Source organism: Colletotrichum navitas (genome assembly GCF_030913465.1).
Source record: "Colletotrichum navitas strain CBS 125086 chromosome Unknown LY79scaffold_57, whole genome shotgun sequence".
Taxonomy (NCBI): domain Eukaryota; kingdom Fungi; phylum Ascomycota; class Sordariomycetes; order Glomerellales; family Glomerellaceae; genus Colletotrichum; species Colletotrichum navitas.
This window is the reverse complement of record NW_026850603.1, coordinates 143,899-161,408: the sequence shown is the minus strand read 5'-3', so window position 1 is coordinate 161,408 and position 17,510 is coordinate 143,899. Positions and strand designations below refer to the sequence as shown.

General features: G+C 54.4%; 4 protein-coding genes across 4 annotated transcripts; 2 read left to right on the top strand and 2 right to left on the bottom strand.

Moving 5' to 3' along the window:
* Positions 1 to 182: 182 nt before the first annotated feature.
* Positions 183 to 3,086, top strand: LY79DRAFT_521252 (Sec23/Sec24 trunk domain-containing protein; the record flags this gene model as incomplete). Its single annotated transcript, XM_060555330.1, has 2 exons — positions 183 to 794; positions 852 to 3,086. The coding sequence occupies 2 exons, from the start codon at positions 183 to 185 to the stop codon at positions 3,084 to 3,086; spliced, it is 2,847 nt and encodes a 948-aa protein (XP_060411298.1).
* Positions 3,087 to 8,156: 5,070 nt separating this feature from the next.
* LY79DRAFT_521261 (mitogen-activated protein kinase) lies at positions 8,157 to 9,415 on the top strand (the record flags this gene model as incomplete). Its single annotated transcript, XM_060555332.1, has 4 exons — positions 8,157 to 8,269; positions 8,333 to 8,528; positions 8,596 to 8,977; positions 9,039 to 9,415. 4 exons carry the CDS (start codon positions 8,157 to 8,159, stop codon positions 9,413 to 9,415), a joined length of 1,068 nt encoding a protein of 355 aa, XP_060411297.1.
* A 1,221-nt stretch (positions 9,416 to 10,636) lies between these two features.
* Positions 10,637 to 11,749, bottom strand: LY79DRAFT_581986 (uncharacterized protein; the record flags this gene model as incomplete). The annotated part of the gene is made up of 2 exons (XM_060560223.1): positions 10,637 to 11,083; positions 11,204 to 11,749. The coding sequence occupies 2 exons, from the start codon at positions 11,747 to 11,749 to the stop codon at positions 10,637 to 10,639; spliced, it is 993 nt and encodes a 330-aa protein (XP_060411296.1).
* Positions 11,750 to 13,478: 1,729 nt separating this feature from the next.
* On the bottom strand, positions 13,479 to 15,617 carry LY79DRAFT_592356 (uncharacterized protein; the record flags this gene model as incomplete). The annotated part of the gene is given in 7 exon segments (XM_060561411.1): positions 13,479 to 14,393; positions 14,406 to 14,456; positions 14,466 to 14,610; positions 14,626 to 14,749; positions 14,759 to 15,182; positions 15,195 to 15,537; positions 15,550 to 15,617. Coding segments are annotated over 7 exon segments (2,070 nt in total).
* Between the last annotated feature and the right edge of the window lie 1,893 nt (positions 15,618 to 17,510).

The following is a 17,510-nucleotide window of genomic DNA, read 5'->3' as shown; positions in this document are numbered from 1 at the left end:
TCCCTACCTGACGCCGCTACGCCACGCCGCCTATTGCGTACCCCCAAAACCCGACACCGGCCACAGCCAAATATCCCGAAATCCAAACATCCATCTTCTCATCCATCGCGACGCCTGCTTGCTCGACACCCCCAGCGTAAACAAGGAGTACCAGGACGTCTACCCCCCGTAGACTGCCCACCATGTCGGCGCCGAACGACGGCTACGGCCAACACCCCTCTCAGGAACAGTCCTACGCCCACCAGCCTCAAGACGGCTATGACGCACAGGGAGCCCAAGCTCCCCAGCCGGCTGTCGCCGACCACGGCAAGAAGAAGAAAAGAGGCTATGCCACCCAAGCCTACGAGTTTGGAGCTGGTGCGAACACGGCAGCCGGCGCGCCTCCCCAAGCGCAAGCTGCCCCGTATGGCATGCCGCAACCTCAGGCCCCGGCATATGGAGGCTATCCCCAGCCAGATGTCCAGCCCGCTGCCGCAACTTATGGCTCGCCTCAGTCGCAGCAATTTGGCATGCCGCAACCTGCTGCCGCCCCGGCCGCAGGATACGGTGGCTATCAGCCACCCGATGCCGGGTACCCTGCCCCCGGCGGCACTCCTGCTGCCCCCGGAGTCGCTGGCCTCAACCAGCAGATGGCCGGCATGAACCTCGGCGGTAACCCTCAGCAGCCATCCCCCGGCCAGCCGGCAGGTACTCGTGTGACCCTCAACCAGCTTTACCCTACCGACTTGATGAACCAGCCGTTCAATGTCTCTGAGCTAGATCTTCCTCCACCCCCCATTGTCTTGCCTCCTAATGTACGCCATCGCCTGCCCCCCTCCTGTCGAGCTCTTTGTTAACAATTGGAAATATAGACCAGCGTTACTCCCTCTCCCGATGCGAACTGTGGTCCCAAATACGTGCGCTCTACGCTCAACGCTGTGCCGACAACACACTCTCTTTTGAAAAAGTCGAGGTTACCCTTTGCGCTTGTCATTCAGCCCTATGGCGCTCTTCATGACAGCGAAGACCCGGTCCCCGTTGTGCAGGACCAAGTTATCGCGCGTTGCAGACGATGCAGAACATACATCAACCCCTTCGTCACTTTCCTCGACCATGGCCACCGCTGGCGATGCAACATGTGCAACCTAACGAACGACGTGCCTCAAGCTTTTGACTGGGACGCTGCCTCTCAAAGGAGCACCGATCGATGGGGACGTTACGAGCTCAACTACTCCGTCGTTGAATACGTTGCGCCCCAGGAGTACATGGTCCGCCCGCCCCAGCCACTCGTGTATCTGTTCCTCTTTGACGTCAGCTATGCCGCTGTCTCCACCGGTCTCCTCGCTACCAGCGCCAGAACCATCCTTGACAGTCTCGACAGAATACCTAACGCTGATCGCCGCACGCGTCTTGGGTTCATCGCTGTGGATTCTAGTCTGCACTACTTCTCGGTCCCCAAGGACGGCGAGGAAAATGCTGAAACCAGCATGCTGGTCGTCAGCGATCTTGACGAGCCGTTCCTGCCTGTTCCCCAAGACTTGTTGGTGCCCCTGACGGAAAGCCGACAGAGCATCGAGGGTTTTTTGACCAAGTTGCCCGAGATGTATCAAAGCAACCAGAATAATGGCTCGGCGATGGGCTCTGCCCTTAGAGCTGGTCACAAGCTTATTTCGGCGCTCGGCGGAAAGATTGTTGTGCTGAGCGCTTCCCTGCCCAACGTTGGTGTTGGCAAGCTGGACATGCGAGAGGACAAGAAGCTACTGGGCACAAGCAAGGAGAGCAGTCTACTGCAGACTGCTAACAGCTTCTACAAGAGCTTCGCCGTCGAATGCTCCAAGAACCAGGTCTCGATCGACATGTTTCTGTTTTCCTCGCAGTACCAGGATGTCGCGTCTCTGAGTAACCTGCCGAGATACACCGGAGGTCAGACTTGGTTCTATCCCGGCTGGAACGCCGGCCGCCCGGAGGATGCTATTAAGTTTGCTTCCGAATTCAGTGACCACTTATCATCGGAAATTGGTCTGGAGGCGGTGCTTCGTGTTCGTGCCACCACCGGTTTGCGCATGAACGCCTTCTACGGCAACTTCTTCAATAGAAGCTCGGATCTTTGCGCTTTCCCCGCCTTCCCCCGCGACCAGTGTTACGTCGTCGAGGTTGCCATTGACGAGAACCTCACTAAGAACGTTGTGTGCTTGCAGACGGCGGTTCTTCATACCACTTGCAATGGAGAGCGCCGCATCCGCGTCATGACGCTCGCTCTGCCTACCACCACAAATCTTGCCGACATCTACGCCTCGGCAGATCAACAGGCAATCACCACATACTTCAGTCACAAGGCGGTGGAGCGCGCCTTGAGTGGCGGCTTGGAAGCTGCCCGCGACTCTCTCCAGAACAAGCTGATCGAGCTTTTGCAGACTTTCAGAAAGGAACTTGCAGGTGGCAGCATGGGCGGTGGTTTGCAGTTTCCCTCCAACCTCCGTGGTCTCCCTATCCTCTTCCTCGGCCTAATGAAAAACGTTGGCCTGCGCAAGTCGGCACAGATCCCATCAGACCTGCGGTCTGCTGCTCTCTGTCTGTTGTCAACGCTTCCCGTCCCCCTCCTGATGCAGTACATCTACCCGCGTCTCTACTCACTGCACGACATGCCGGACAACGCAGGCGTGCCCGATCAGGAGACGAGCCAGATTGTGCTCCCGCCACCATTGAACCTCTCCTCTGAACGTTTTGTTCCCTACGGCTTGTATCTCATTGACGACGGTCAGACCCAGTTCTTGTGGGCCGGTCGTGATGCAGTGCCGCAATTGCTAGCTGACGTGTTTGGAGTCGATGACAAGACCCAGTTGCGGGTTGGCAAGGGTGCGCTGCCGGAATTGGAGAACGACTTCAATGAGCGGGTACGGGCGGTCGTCCATAAAAGTCGAGACCACCGTTCCAAGGGAGTCGGCAGCATCGTCCTGCCGCATCTTTACATTGTCCGAGAAGACGGGGAGCCGAGCCTTAAATTGTGGGCGCAGACGCTGCTGGTCGAGGACCGGGCGGATCAGGGTATGAGCGCCGCGCAATGGCTTGGAATCCTTCGGGAAAAGGTAAGTCCCCTTGGCGGTTAGTATTACAATGTTGAGGCAAAGGCTAAAATTGATTTGCTTATCAGGTCGTGACTTGAATAAACAAAAAGGTCTGCTATGGAAGCAGATGGTGGTGTTGTAGAGGACTTTCGGGGGGGGGGGGCTAAGTTTATGTAGAATCTCGGTGTGAAAATGAAAAATGAAATCGCGTTAATGGTGGCCGAATATTGTTTACCATTTAGTTGGTGTGTTGAACCTACTTCAATGTTTGTAATGCGCCGCGTGTCCATTATGATTGCAAGCAACTGGAATGACTTTACGATCGAAGCGCAAGCCATGACAAATGACAGGATCTATCGGAGAGCTTACCCGTTTCTTGGAACGCTACGCCTTAGAGAAACGAGCTCACCTCCACCTCGAGAGATTAATAAGCTTGGCCCTGATGACCCGTCACACACCAGAGCTGCAAGAGAGGGCATTTCACTCCGTCTCCTAGATAGGTAAGTGCGGTAAAACCGGTTAAACGGTGTGATGTTCTAGTTAGTGGCGCCCTTCCTTTCTGGATGACGGCCTATCGTGCCGTTCCGTCTATTGCTTGTCTTTGGGTACAAATACAGAGTATAGTAATAGCCACTAATAGGTAGAGTAAGAAGATTATCTGAGAAGGGGAGAAAGGCAGGTTCCGCGGCAGGTTCCGCGGCAGGTTTCCTGTGCCAGGATGGTTCGGAACTAGGGTAACTTGGAATGAGTGAATGAGGCGGGTGGACTTGGGGATAGGTAGTGAAACTGGTGCCAGTGAGAGGTGAAACACACGCGCCGAGGAGAAGAGAACTAAGGACCAATGGTGGGCGGGGCTAGGCGCCGTTGGACGTGTGCTGTGGCTGCAGAGTGCTGACCAATGATGGTCGAGAATCGGACTTTGGCAGTTTGCGCATCTTATTCCTTTCTGCTCGCCCAGCGAACCATCACTCCTGAAAACGCAATGCAGAAGAACTGGGTTGGCAGTGTTGGTTGATTGGCTGGATGAGAAAGAAGCAAGCCTTGCTGCCTCTGGAAAGGATGTTACCGATTAGCACAATATCCGGTATATGCATATACTAAGCTTCTGCCGCCAGCCTGATCTTGACCTGCTGACTCAAGTACAGGTAGCCGTTGAAAGTGGGTAAAAGATAGGTAATATCCATGAAACATAACAAGCATTGCCGTCCGTATGCTCATTTTGATTTGCGGCGGACAGACTGTTCATCCCACATCAAGCTTGTTTAGTGTCTCCAGACCAAGCAACAGGGTCGAAACGAGACGAAGGCATCGGCATCGAGAGGTGTTATAAGACATGGGAGATCTTTGGTGCACCGTCGCCGTCATGCATGGGAAAAACCAGCTGGATCTTATCCTTCGAGAGTGGGGGGGAGAGAACTGGGGGGAGGGGAGCTGGGAGCCATATCGTCTATCTGAGGATTGTCCCTCATGTAGAGTCTCCCCGTGTCCCCGTCGTGCAAGGAACGAAGGGAAAATCTGGAGAACCAACGATTCCATCTTCTGGACTCGGGCGGTGTCTACGTAATGGAAGCTCTGAATATATCCATTCGTTCTGAGGCCGTAATGCGCCGCTCGCTTGGATCAGACCGTGCCACTTGCCTCACGCTTCTGGGTATCAGGGCTGGGTTACTGAATAACGCACCCGGTCGGGTGAAAAGTCTAGACCATATGGGACAATCAGCAGGCTGGTGCTTACATGTTATCCGTGTGCCTGGATTCTGAAGATACTCGGCTGCTCCAGACATTGTGAAGGAACGAACTAAAAGGATTGTCTTCCATGGTCGTAGAACAAGCGTATTCGTCGTGTTGCCTGTACTGGAAGCAACAGGTCGTTTACAGCCTTAGCTCGATCGCTACGGCCGAAATGACCTGCGATGTAGGTAGGTGAAGAGGATGGAGAGGAGTGAAACCCGGCCTTGTCTGCTCAGCAATTGGCTTCGTGGGATCCCGGGATGACCTTGACAGGGCGCCTCCGAAGCCACCCTACGTTGCAGATGAAAACAGGTTGGGATTCCCTAAGCTGTACGGAGTAAGTTCAGGTTGCTCCTTCACCAGCCAGCCGCCGTGGACTTCTGGTTTATTTATTGTGCTTCGTTAAAGTACGGCACAGTGGAAGTTGAAGCCAATGTGAACTTGTCAATCGAAACAACTGCATTGACATGGAACTCAGCATGCTTCTCATAAATAGCGAATCCTCAACAACAACAACAAGCCTCAGTATTGAATGCAGCATATCGTGTGGTGTATATGTGTGTAACTGGTTTGAAGCAACGGTCGAAACAGATCGGATTTGGCTCCCTTCATTGCCTTATACGAAGGCATCGTAACCCGCTAATGACCTGTGCCTTTTACAACATACTTACCTATCCAGGTTGGGGTTCTGGACCCTGATCCAAATTGAGAGCTGGTGGACGGGGGTTAAGGATTTGTGGTCCTGGTCCTCTAGCGGGGTTTCCTGAAGCAAGCACGTTTCCAAACGAAGGTACCAGGACCTTGATCGGGGTGTTCGAACGGGCTCCAGCTCTAGTACCGATGCCTGTACTCCTCCCCCCGGTTAGACAATAATTGTTCACTATGAACCGCGTCCAAGGACGTAGCCTAGTACCTAGGGTATACCTTTCCTGAGCGACCCGCCCAGGACGCAAGATAGGTACAAGTACCCTACTACTAGTAGCTTGCTTGAGGGCAGGCAGGCCCCGCGACTCTGTGCCCCTTCCCCCCCTCCCCCTCTCTCTGCTCTCCGCTCGCGTCCCCTTCCAGTACACTAGGGTGACCTCTTGCCAGATTGACCCCACGACATCAACCCGCGTCCTTCACCTCGCGACCTCGCTTCCTGTCTCCTCGTCTTCACCTTCTCCTGCTGCGAACCGACGGGAGCTTAGACGAATATAACGCTACGTGAAATAACCCGGGGCAAAAGGAAATCTACTCCAGCAACACAACGAACGGCCTGGCACTCCATCATCGAGACACCCCACAGACGAGCACAGAGCAGAGCGAGAGAGAGATAGAAAGTGAGGGTCGAATCTGCAGCGGGGTAAGACCGAACACCTACTTATCGGTCTTGAGCCTTGCCCTGTCCACCTTTCTTTCACCCTGCCTTGCCTTATTACCCTTATAGCTTCGTCCATCCATATCATCGCAGGCCCATAGGAACATCTCTTCTTCTCCAGCCTCAAGCTACCTCACCTCACCTTCCCCACCTCTCCTTTCACCGAAACATTGACACGCCTACTTCGCCCTGCTTCACCAGCACGCAGTCGTGTCACAGAGACTACCTACCTATCAGCCCATAGCACAATCTCGGTACGTACTTGGACTTTGTCTTCTTTCACCAGGTCGTTTCCTGTGTCCGCCGCCTTCAGCAAACACCATCGTTGTGTTGTCGTTGCTGCCGTCCGCTCGGTGCTTCGCAACCCTCATCCCACTTTACCCCTCCTGGCCCTTTCCCCTTTCCCCTTTCCCTTTACTTTCCCCCTTCAGCCACGCTTCACTCTTCGGACCCGAAGATCATACAGGCGCATGCACAATCCGATCCCGCTTGATCACGACGCACCCAAGCCCAAGCGGTCTCGCCCCGGTCCAGGAGTTTGCAAAGCTTAGGTGCAACCACGCTGCTTGTCTCTGGGCTGGCCTGCTTCCTGCGCCGTGATCTTGTCTCTCATCTTACGCGCGCTCCTTGGGCTCTTCTCATCCGAAGTTGCGTCGCAAGGGGTGCTCGGTTCCTTTTGCCTCGTTTCGTTGCGTCGCGACCCGCTTTCCCTTCCTCTGCCGCCCATTCGTCTTCTCCCCTTTCATCTGCTGCTCTCGCCTGTTGCCTTGATCCCCTTCGCGCTTTCCGCCCGCTCCTTTTCTGGAAGCCTGTCTGCGCTGTAACCGCCTGTCGCGCCAAACCTTCTCAAAGGCTCGATCGCTTTCGAGAAGGGCGAGAAGAACAAGACGTGCCGGATCTGCTGTCTCTCCCTCTACTTTTTTCAAAACTGCATTTGGTTCTTTTTTCCAAAGACCTGGACGACCTGCCCTGAACGCCTCAACCCACCTATCCACACCACACTTTCTCCCTTATCCTACAGCACATGTTGTACCCGCATTTGTCTCCCGACCCCGTTCCGTTCCATGACCCAGCTGTTTTGGACCCTCTCCTCACCCAACCGACCTTGCCCATCCCGGGATACCTGCCTGTTCTGTCACTTGACCCGTTGGAGCTCCTTCCAGCTAACACCCAACTCTGTCTCGCAGTCACTCCCCTGTTAGCCAACCCTCTGCACCGAAAACTTGCAGTAACCCGATAACTTATCCAAGAAAGCCGCCGACTGCTAAGTACCACACTGGCCAAAGAAGGGATAGGAAAAGAAGTAGAAAAGACAACAAAAGGAATCAGAAGCTGATAAACTGCTTCTGCTCGTCTTCCACGATCAGAGACCCTGGACGTTGACAAGAATCAAACAAGCTCCCCGCGGGCCTGTGACAAGCGGACCTTACCCAGCATCCAAGGCCCGAGCGGACCCAAGAAACACGGCCCTCGCCCACTTTCGAACCTCCGACGACTCAGTCCCCTTCCACCCTCTCCCATCTGTCTTTTTGTCCCATCCCCCGTTCTCAAAAAAATACTCACAGAAGCCGATCTGCCTGTGTCTGTTCATTGACTGGACCGACCTGGCACACTTTCCTTCCCTCCAGCCAAATAACAAAGTACCGCTGGTTTGCGAAGCTTTGAGTCCGAACGCCTACCAGCAGTTTCCCGGCCTTTTCTTCTTGCAGTCGTCCATCCCACCTTGTCTTTCGATAAGCATCAAACGGCCGCTTTCCCGCCAATAATTTATACCCCCGCAGACCACGATAACAAAGACTCCCCGCTCCTTACCGAACTACGGCTCAGAGCAGCAATTGTGGTTGTGCAAGACGGCCTTATTAGGACGACTTAATTCTCTCCCTCCCTGAACCCCCTTTTTCTCTTCTCCGCCCGAGGTAGTATCCCCTTCGCGAGGGACCCGCCTGTGGCATTACTTCGTCGACAAACCACCTCGACAACGCCCGCTCCACATCGATACCAATTGTCGCACATCGCCAAAAATGTCGCGCGCGAACCCCCCCAATGCTTCGGGCTCCCGAAAGATCTCGTTCAATGTAAGCGAGCAATACGATATTCAGGATGTCGTCGGCGAAGGTGCCTACGGAGTTGTCTGGTACGTTAGACCCCGTCTTTAGTCACGTCGGAGGAGCCATCTCACTGACGGAGCATGTAACAGCTCTGCGATACACAAGCCTTCTGGCCAAAAGGTTGCCATCAAGAAGATTACACCCTTCGACCACTCGATGTTCTGCCTGAGAACCCTCCGTGAGATGAAGCTTTTGAGATACTTCAACCACGAGAATATCATCTCCATCCTCGACATTCAGAAGCCCCGGAGCTACGAGACTTTCAATGAAGTCTACCTCATTCAGGTAGGCAGCACTCTACACACTATACCTCACGTAACTAGGATGATTGCTAACGGACGCTGTCCATCAGGAACTCATGGAGACGGACATGCACCGTGTCATCCGCACCCAAGATCTGTCCGACGACCATTGCCAGTACTTCATCTACCAGACCCTCCGTGCCCTCAAGGCTATGCACTCAGCCAACGTCCTACACCGTGATTTGAAGCCTTCCAACCTGCTTCTGAACGCCAATTGTGACCTGAAGGTCTGTGACTTTGGCCTGGCTCGTTCCGCGGCCTCTCAAGAAGACAATTCGGGATTCATGACGGAATACGTGGCAACGCGTTGGTACCGTGCTCCCGAGATCATGTTGACATTCAAGGAGTACACGAAAGCCATTGACGTCTGGTCTGTCGGTTGTATTCTGGCCGAGATGCTGAGCGGAAAGCCCTTGTTCCCTGGCAAGGACTGTAAGTCGAATAAGAACCGTTCGCTATTGAGAGCGTTGATGCTAACAAAAGAATGCGACAGACCACCACCAGCTGACCCTGATTCTCGATGTTCTCGGTACCCCGACGATGGAGGACTACTACGGTATCAAGTCCCGCCGTGCCAGGGAGTACATCCGTTCGCTTCCTTTCAAGAAGAAGGTTCCCTTCCGCACCTTGTTCCCCAAGACATCCGACTTGGCTCTCGACCTCCTCGAAAAGCTCCTTGCTTTCAACCCTGTGAAGCGCATCACGGTTGAGGACGCTCTCAAGCATCCATACCTTGAGCCGTACCACGACCCGGATGACGAGCCCACCGCGCCTCCCATTCCCGAGGAGTTCTTTGACTTCGACAAGCACAAGGACAACCTGAGCAAGGAGCAGCTTAAGCAATTGATTTACCAGGAAATCATGCGGTGAGCAATGGGGCCGGAAAAAACGAAAGAAAGGAACCAGAAGACGTTGCCTGCAGTTGGGGCGCACGCTTTGGTGTGAGGAGAACGACCTGACTCATAAGGATGAAGAAGCCGAGAGACTCGCTGAGCAAAGCGGCTAAACCCGAGGGAAGGAGGAGAAGTGACTATAGATGATCCATGTGGGAAAGGGGAGGAGACTTGAGCCGTAAGGCCTGCAGAGGTTGGGAAATACACAGTAACATATGCGATGCCAGACAGACTCGGCCAGAGTCAGTCGAACGGATGGATAGGCAAATATTTATCTCTTCTAAACTTGGTCATTTCATACTTGCCTGAGCCCTTTAGCCTACCAAAATATTCCGTTCCGATGCTCGTTGCCATTTCTTGATGGTTCTGTGTAGTGGCAAACCAGTGAAAATGCATCCACTGCAAGATGCCAGTGCCTACTGGATGATCAAGACCTCGAGCTAAGCGTTCGGGAGACGGGCCCTGTCCTGGGAGAGGGTGGTCGACCCGTACGTTTGTGGACTGGTCAGCCTCTACCGATGACGACGCCTTCCCATTATTTGACATGGATGCAGCCATTGCCTTGAGCCCCGCCTCCCTTGACCTAGGCGATGAGAAGACAAGATGCAATCACGATATGTGTGTGTATGTGCGTTAGGGGAAGAGGGGATATCAGTGTTACTACTTCAATTTCAGGGTATCATTATTTCAGCGTCTTTGTATCTTTCCAGCCCGGTTTCCCAATCCAGTCCCGCCCACCTTGCCTTTGTCAGAGCCCCGGGCAGGCGACCGCTCTCGTCGTCCCCAGGGTCCAGACAGAGGGTATAGTCTGCGTGGCATACAAGTTGCCAAGAGCTCACGTCATGCGTATGCAGCCTCGTCATTTCCCGGTCTTGCCCCCAACCCCGTTTGTGGAGTGTTGCGTCGTTCTTGCACGTTTCCCTCTCCTTTGGCCTCGGAAACGCTCGCTCATCCCATGTTACCAGAGAACACCAAGTCCCAACACCTAATTCAAAGCGGCATCTGTATTATCTTCTGAGTGCCGCCGCGACCACATGTTGCTTTGAAACCGTAAACACTTCCCTCCCGCTTGTGGAAATTGTGCTGTGGCGTCTAGTGTAGACATTTCCGTACCACGTTCTCCGCTCTCGTTCACAATTGTCCCAACTCGCCCGTCTGCAGGTCGTCGCTCATTGGTTTGCGGTGTTGTCTTCTCTCGTCAAGCCCCAAGCACCCACAACTCGACACCCAGCACGCCAAACTTCTCCCCTTCGTCGCTCAGGGGCTCGTTGCCGAAAGTCTGGCTGCAACCGCTGTGGCCGCGGTCGAGGCTATCGTCTAGCCACAGGCCGTAATGGCCATCGCCGGCGCCGACGCTAAGGAAACCCGTTTCGCAGTTGATGTAGTAGTCATTAATACCCGAGTAAGGAAACGCCTTGAAGCGGATGGATTCGCTCGGGGCCGGGGACGGTGTCGGCCTGTCACTATTGGGAAAAGCAGAGAGGGTCGGGTTGGCCACGGTGGTGATACGCGTGAGGTTCGTTGTGTCGGCAGACGGCGGTGGAGGAAGGGGCGTAAGGATAGAGGCTCGCCAGAGGAAGCATTCCCCGTTGCCGAAGTATTTGGGCGCTGGATGGGGGTACTCGGAGAGGTAGGCGCCGAAAGTCTGGTCATAGGTATTTGGTTAGCTGTTTGACTAGCGAAAACGTGCGGAGTGTGCTGGCGACGCAGCGGCGCGCGATGGGGAAAAGCATAACAGAAGCAAAGGATGCTTGTTCAAACTTACGCCTCCGGCATCGTCTCTAACAACTAGGACGAACCCGACGCGCCGACCCTGATAGTCGGCTGCCTTCTGGTACAGCGTCGCCAGGCTGGCGCCGTCTTGCTCCAGGCTGTAAATCAAATTCCAATCCTCCATGATTCGCAGCCTCTCGGGCAGCATGATGCGGATCTCCTCGGCCACGCCATGGCTCAGTAGCCGGGCACTCGGCGGCGTGCTGTCCTTGAAGCCATGCAGGACGATGGGATCGAGGGGCGGGGGGCGGAAGGGACTCGCGGTGCGTTTGATGTGGGAGGGGACGAAGACGCCGTTGACGCCATCCTTGAAAGCGACCCCGCCAGCGGGCTCGGTGTGCGCATGGGCGAGATGTGATGACTCTTGCGAGTAGCCGTTATAAGGATGTGACTCGGGAATATCTGAGGAGAAGCGGCGGATTAGGCCAGACCACATGGTCGTGATCATGGAATTCGAGAGCGACGGGGTGGTGGAGGAGTGTGTCGGGGTGTGGGTGCCCGAGGAAGATGGTGTTTCCGGAGGGCTCTGATAAGCCATCTTTCAACGTGATGCGTGTCGAGATCGGGGGGGCGGGCGTGGTTTCAAGCGTGGGCGTTGAGGAAGTAGTAGGGCATGTAGGAGAAGAGGTTGGTTGCGGTTGCGGTGGCAGGATGGGAGGCTTATCACTAGAGGAGATGCTACGTCTGGCTTAGGTGGCTCGGGAGAGAAGCGTGTCTAAAAAGGGAGTGCAGGACGGAAACGACCGTGGGTAACTATCTAGGTAGGATGGGGTAAGCACGATGAATGAATAAAAAGCAAGAAGCTTGGTTGGCGGGCAGCCTAACGCGGGATAGTTGACAAGGTAAAAAGGTGGCTAGCCAGCCGGCAAGAGGTTTAAAGTAAGTCAAGGTGAGAGAGGTGGTTGATCAACGGGTTCGGCCAGCGGCGGTGAGTTCGGATCGGTCCCGCAGCAGAGCAGCTGGAAAGCCGGACAGGGCCAAGAGGTGCGTAGGTATGCGTACGTAGTAGTGGGGTTTCTCGGAGAGACGTCTGACATGGGAAGCAGGTTGTAGTACTAGGCCACGCTGGCAGGTTCTGCGGTTTGTGTCTTTACCCCCATGAATGCCGCTATTGCAAACCAGGTGTGCATATATATACATATATCGTTGTTGACGCCAAGTGCGGCATGGTCTCCATGTTCTTCTACAGTAGTGGACTGACACCGACGCACCACCAGAGAGGTGATTGTCCCAAATTTAGTTTTGCTCATGACCATTGACGCTGAATAGACGCCATGGATGAGGGGTAGTACTGTAGCGTACCTAGTGTAGACTCTCGGTATCGACCTGGGTAGGTACTTACCTAGCTAGGTACCTAGGTAGTTTACACCCAAATCATTTGCTTGCTGGTTGATTGTCGCTGCTAGGTCCGTCCTTTTCCTGGACAAACGCTTGTGGCCAATGATGATGTTGCAAAGCGTAGTAGTCCTACGTACTGGCTGCTGCTGGATGTCCTTGTACCGCTACGTGACCGTTTTCGTTGCCTCGACTTGGGGTACCTGCCTATCCATTACCAATTAGAGTCCCGTGATCGTCCCAAATTCATGCTTCTTTCCTGCCGGCTACCCCCTGCCGCCGGGCGTCCAGATGGTTACCTAGTCTCGTCCCCGGTTACGTACAAGTAACAGCCACTCACTCCCATGCCCTTGTGCTATATTACTTCAACATTACCTCAGAAAGATTTAGGCTACGCGCTTTTCTGTTATTTAATTCCCAACTGATGAACGACATGTCGCAAAGCAATTAATTCACCATGCATGTGCGTATGGGAAAAGTTTCATTTTCGTGGACTTGATATAACATAATCATTACCTTGGGACAGGCTTTGTGCTGTTCCCCGCCCTTTGTACCGGCTTCTACGTGGAAGAGTAGAAGTTTAGGGGAGGACAGGTATATGGTACCTCGTGGCTAAGAGCCGACCTTGCTTCGTCACAATAAACCAAAAGGACACAGACAGAATGTATGTGTGTGCACATGCGTGTGCGGTGCACCTCCCCCCTTAAAACACCAAAAACACCATCATGCCCGACCCGGCCCTTGGCCCATTCCTTTTTCTTTCGTTGGTATCCTCGCTTGCTCTCCCTCTCTTCATCAGAAATGCCATTGGTGGCTGAGTTCCAAGGATGCAACCCGCAAAATATCGTCTCCCTCCTCCAGTCGGCCTTTCAACCAACGTTTGTACAAGTAGTAGAAAAATGGGTTGTGGTACAGTATTGTTGGCAGCATGTTCATAGCGCCTTGCCGACGCTGTTCTGGCTTGCTCCGCTGGGCCTCCGACCAGGCATTCTCTGCTCTCCAGAGCGGTATCCTGCAACTGGGCTCTCCGTCTCGTAGCGATAATTAAATCCGTTGGAAGGCCCAACATCTGGGCCTGGGTCACTCCATCCATCCAAGCTCACTCCGCTGCTGTACTTGGAGCTGAAGCTGTCAGCCCGTGTATGGACAGAGCCTGGTACCCGAGGCGCGCCGCTACTGGCTTGGCTGTAGTTGCTGCTTGTCTGCGTCGTACGGCTACCCAATAGCTCGGGCCGCTCCAGATCGAACGGATCAGATCGGAATTTGTTCCGCCTCGTGGCGAAACTCTCCACGCTTTGCCCCGAGTCTCGATACATGGAGTCCAGACGAGGCGCGTATGTCGAGCCACTGGGCGGCCTTGTTGTGCCACCGCCAAATGATGTTCCACGGGACCGGCGCACGTCTACAACGTACGTCGACGGCGGCTTGGCTGCTGCGGCCGGTGCCGAAATGGCGTTGACATCAGAGAAGGGATCGCTGTCCGGGTTGGCCACCGTGAGCGATACTGGCTTTACCGAATCGTGACGCACTGCATTGGCATCGGAGAAGGGATTTGGGTTTGCCGCAGCGTTGTCGAAGTTGAGTCCAAGGCCCCCGAGGAAGTGGTCTGCAGAGCCGACGCTGCCATGGCCACGACTGAGACGCCTTCGCTGAGCTTCCCTCTCGACTTCCCTGTCGTCCATGCCTAGTAGCGTCAAGAAATCGGGCTGCCCACCCGTGGCGGCTTTCCGATCCTTCATGCCGCGTGCCGGAACAAATGCGTCATTGTCCATATTTCCGTTGCCTCGGAGTCGCCAGTTGAAATTCATGTCAGCCGTCAACCGTTCCCACCAGTCCTTGACCCGGTCCTTTGTCGTGACTACATCGCGTGGTCCCGTGTGGTTTGACAACGACGAGCTGTTACGACTGTGCTGAGAAACATTCATAAACTGAGAACGGTCCCTAGTCGGGCTGCTGTCTCGGTTGGGCGAAACCAGTGCTCCAAGCTGACCCAGGAACCGTTGGAAGTTGTATCCGAGCGCCGCCTTCAGCTTGGCCGAACGTGGTGTCGGGCCCAAAGATCCTCTGTCGATGATGTACGATGCCTTCTCAGCAGGTCTGAAGCTAGGCTCTGTTGACAAAGGTGTGAGAAGGGTGCTCCGGCGCCTCTTTAGTAGTCTCTTACGCCAGAGCCAAACAAGGAGGCCGACCAAGCCAAGGAACACTACAGCACCGGCAACGCTTGATGCGATAACAACCGGGGTAGCTACACCGCCAGATTTGGTGTTCCCAGAGGTAGTCCCACTGGACGCAGGAGAATCATTACTAGCTTCGCCTGCAGCTGTGCCAGGATTCAAAGGAGTTGAGGGCGGAATTGCACCGACTCCCGGTCCTGGTCCCGCGCTGCTCGTGGGCGAAGGCGACGGGTTGATATCGCTCAAGGATGCGGACAATGTTTCAGCGGCAGGTGGCGTTGGGACTGCGTTTGCATCAGTCTGGCTTGTTCCTGGAGCAGGTGGTGGTAACACAACAGGGACGGCGGGTACTAAGGAAGACGAAGAGGAGGAGGCAGGAAGGGGTAATTGGGCAAAAGTAGGTGGTGCACTCTGTACGGGAATGATGGGGATGTTGTTGAAAGTAGGAATTGTTGCTGGGGGCTCCGCATCAACGATTGACGGCAAAGAAGTCGTCGGTGCTACTGGAGGAGGGTCAGAGACCACGGGAGCAAGCGGCGTTATTGACGAGGGAGTTGTGACTGGGAGGGGCAGGGCAGGAAGGGGTGGTGAGGAGCTCGTCGTACTCGCTGAAGTGGTAGTCAAAACGGCTGCTGGTGGTGGTTGTGTTGTCGACGACGATGGCGGCGGTGGCGGCGGAGCAGCAGGGGCGGTCGTAACCGGAGGTGGTGCGCTTGTTTGCGGCGGAGGTATCGCTTGTGGCGTCGAGGTCGTCGACTGGGACGTAGTTGTCGAGCGTTGTTGATTGTTCGATTTCGTGTTGTTTCCTGCCCTCGGCCTAGCCGTACACCTTTTGCCGTTGAAGGTTGTTATGAAAGCCCCACCCGGCAGGTTTCCGTTCCGATTCGGACTCGACATTGTTGCAATATGGTGCGATTCCAGTCGCAGAGAACCGAAGAGTGTAAGAATCGAAAAAAGGGGGTCCGAGAAAGGAAATGGAAAGAAAGACAGATACTAGGAGAAGCCTAGCCGGCCATCTAGGTCGGTTTACAAAGGATCATAGGGACCTCTGTTACGAATTGAAGACGGCAAGAAGCCGTTTGGAAGGAAACCCCGGTCGGTGAAAGTCGGCAGTTAACGGCGATATCGTGTAGTCGTCGTCGTCGTCGTCGTCGTCGGCGGCGGCGGCGGCGGCGGCGGGTTTATCTTAATCGTGAACCGGGTAAGTAGGTCTCCAGACCAACCGACCGACCACCAAACTAGTTGGAGGAGAAAGAAGTGAAAAGTTGAAAATGTGAGAAGACCACGGAAAGAATCGAAGGTGGTGGCAAGGAAAAGATGAAGAAGAGGGTCGGAGTAAAGGGAAAGTGTAAGAGACTAGGTAGATGGAGGGTATGGCAGAGTGAGGTATGGGAAAGCAGGGTATGGTATGGTAGGGGGAGGGGGGGGGGGGGGGGGGGCAGAAAAAGGCCTGGTCGGGCCTGGTTTGGAATTGTTTGGCATAGTACTAGGTAGGTACCGAATGGTGTGGTATGAGATATGGTACCGGTCTGATCTGGTACGGCAGGGTTTTGCGGTCTGAGTCTCTTGGACCTGACTGAGGCTTGCGGCATGTATCTCCGATCATGAGGGACAAGGACCACACACACCTCTCTCTTGACCTCTCTCAAACAGATACGAATAGCCAGCATGCGATTGTACATGCAAGCAGGCAGGCACATGGGCGTTACTACCTACCTAGGTATGTATGGTGATGGCATGGGCCATTACTAGGTACATATGTACGTATTGGCAATCATGGGGGTGGACGGTAGGCGCCGAGCGACAGCGTTACTTCGTCTACTTCTCCTTACTTTAATTGAGGAAGAGCGAGCCTCGAGGTGACTAACCACAGACCAGGGCCGAACCATACAGAGAGATAGAGCTAGACCAAATCGTACCGGACCCCGTAGTAAGTACGTAGGACGGGCATGCGGGTTTGGGGGCCGTTGCGTCTGCACAGACTACCTACCTAGCTAGGTAAAAGGGGGTGTGTTCGGCTTTGCGTGTCTGGTGCGGAGTAAATCGTGGACTACCTAGTGCGATCGTAGATACCGTCTCCTTCAAGTCTTTTCTATGACTAACTGGACTCGTAGTGTTGTAGCAGTGCCCGGAAAGATTGGTCAGTGTTTGATGTGCTCACTATTTGTCTCTCATTTTCTTTCGGACTGTCCCCTGTGACAGAATTGGCTAGATGGATATCGGAGGCCGTGTCTGAGGAGGTTACTCTGGACGTCGGGTTAGTGGACGTGTGTGTGCGCACATCGTGAAGTGGAGGCCGTGTTGCAGGGATGGAGATAGAGAGAGAGGGAGAGAGGGGGGGGAGAGAGTTGTGTGTGTGTGTGTGTGTGTGTGTGTGTGTGTGTGTGTGTGTGTGTGTGTGTGTGTGTGTGTGTGTGTGTGTGTGTGTGTGTGTGTGTGTGTGTGTGTGTGTGTGTGTGTGTGTGTGTACTACGTATGTGGGGTCAGGGGAGGCTCAAGTTGGCGTGTTTTCCCTTGACGTTCCTCATCGGCTCTGAACAATGGGAGTGGCACCAAAAACGGCGAGCCCCTGGTCTGTAACACACCTGACGCACAAAAACCCGCTGCCGAGTATGTTCCAGGCCAGGGGTCCCCAGCGCCCCTCCCCATTTCTGGCGACACTTTAAACTAAGGCACCTTAGGTATCTAGGTAGTGTACCTACAGGTAGTTTACCTATGCACGAGATACTCGAGAAACTAGAAAAAATGGAAAATAAAAATAAAAAAGCCTTGTCCATTGGAACCGATTTC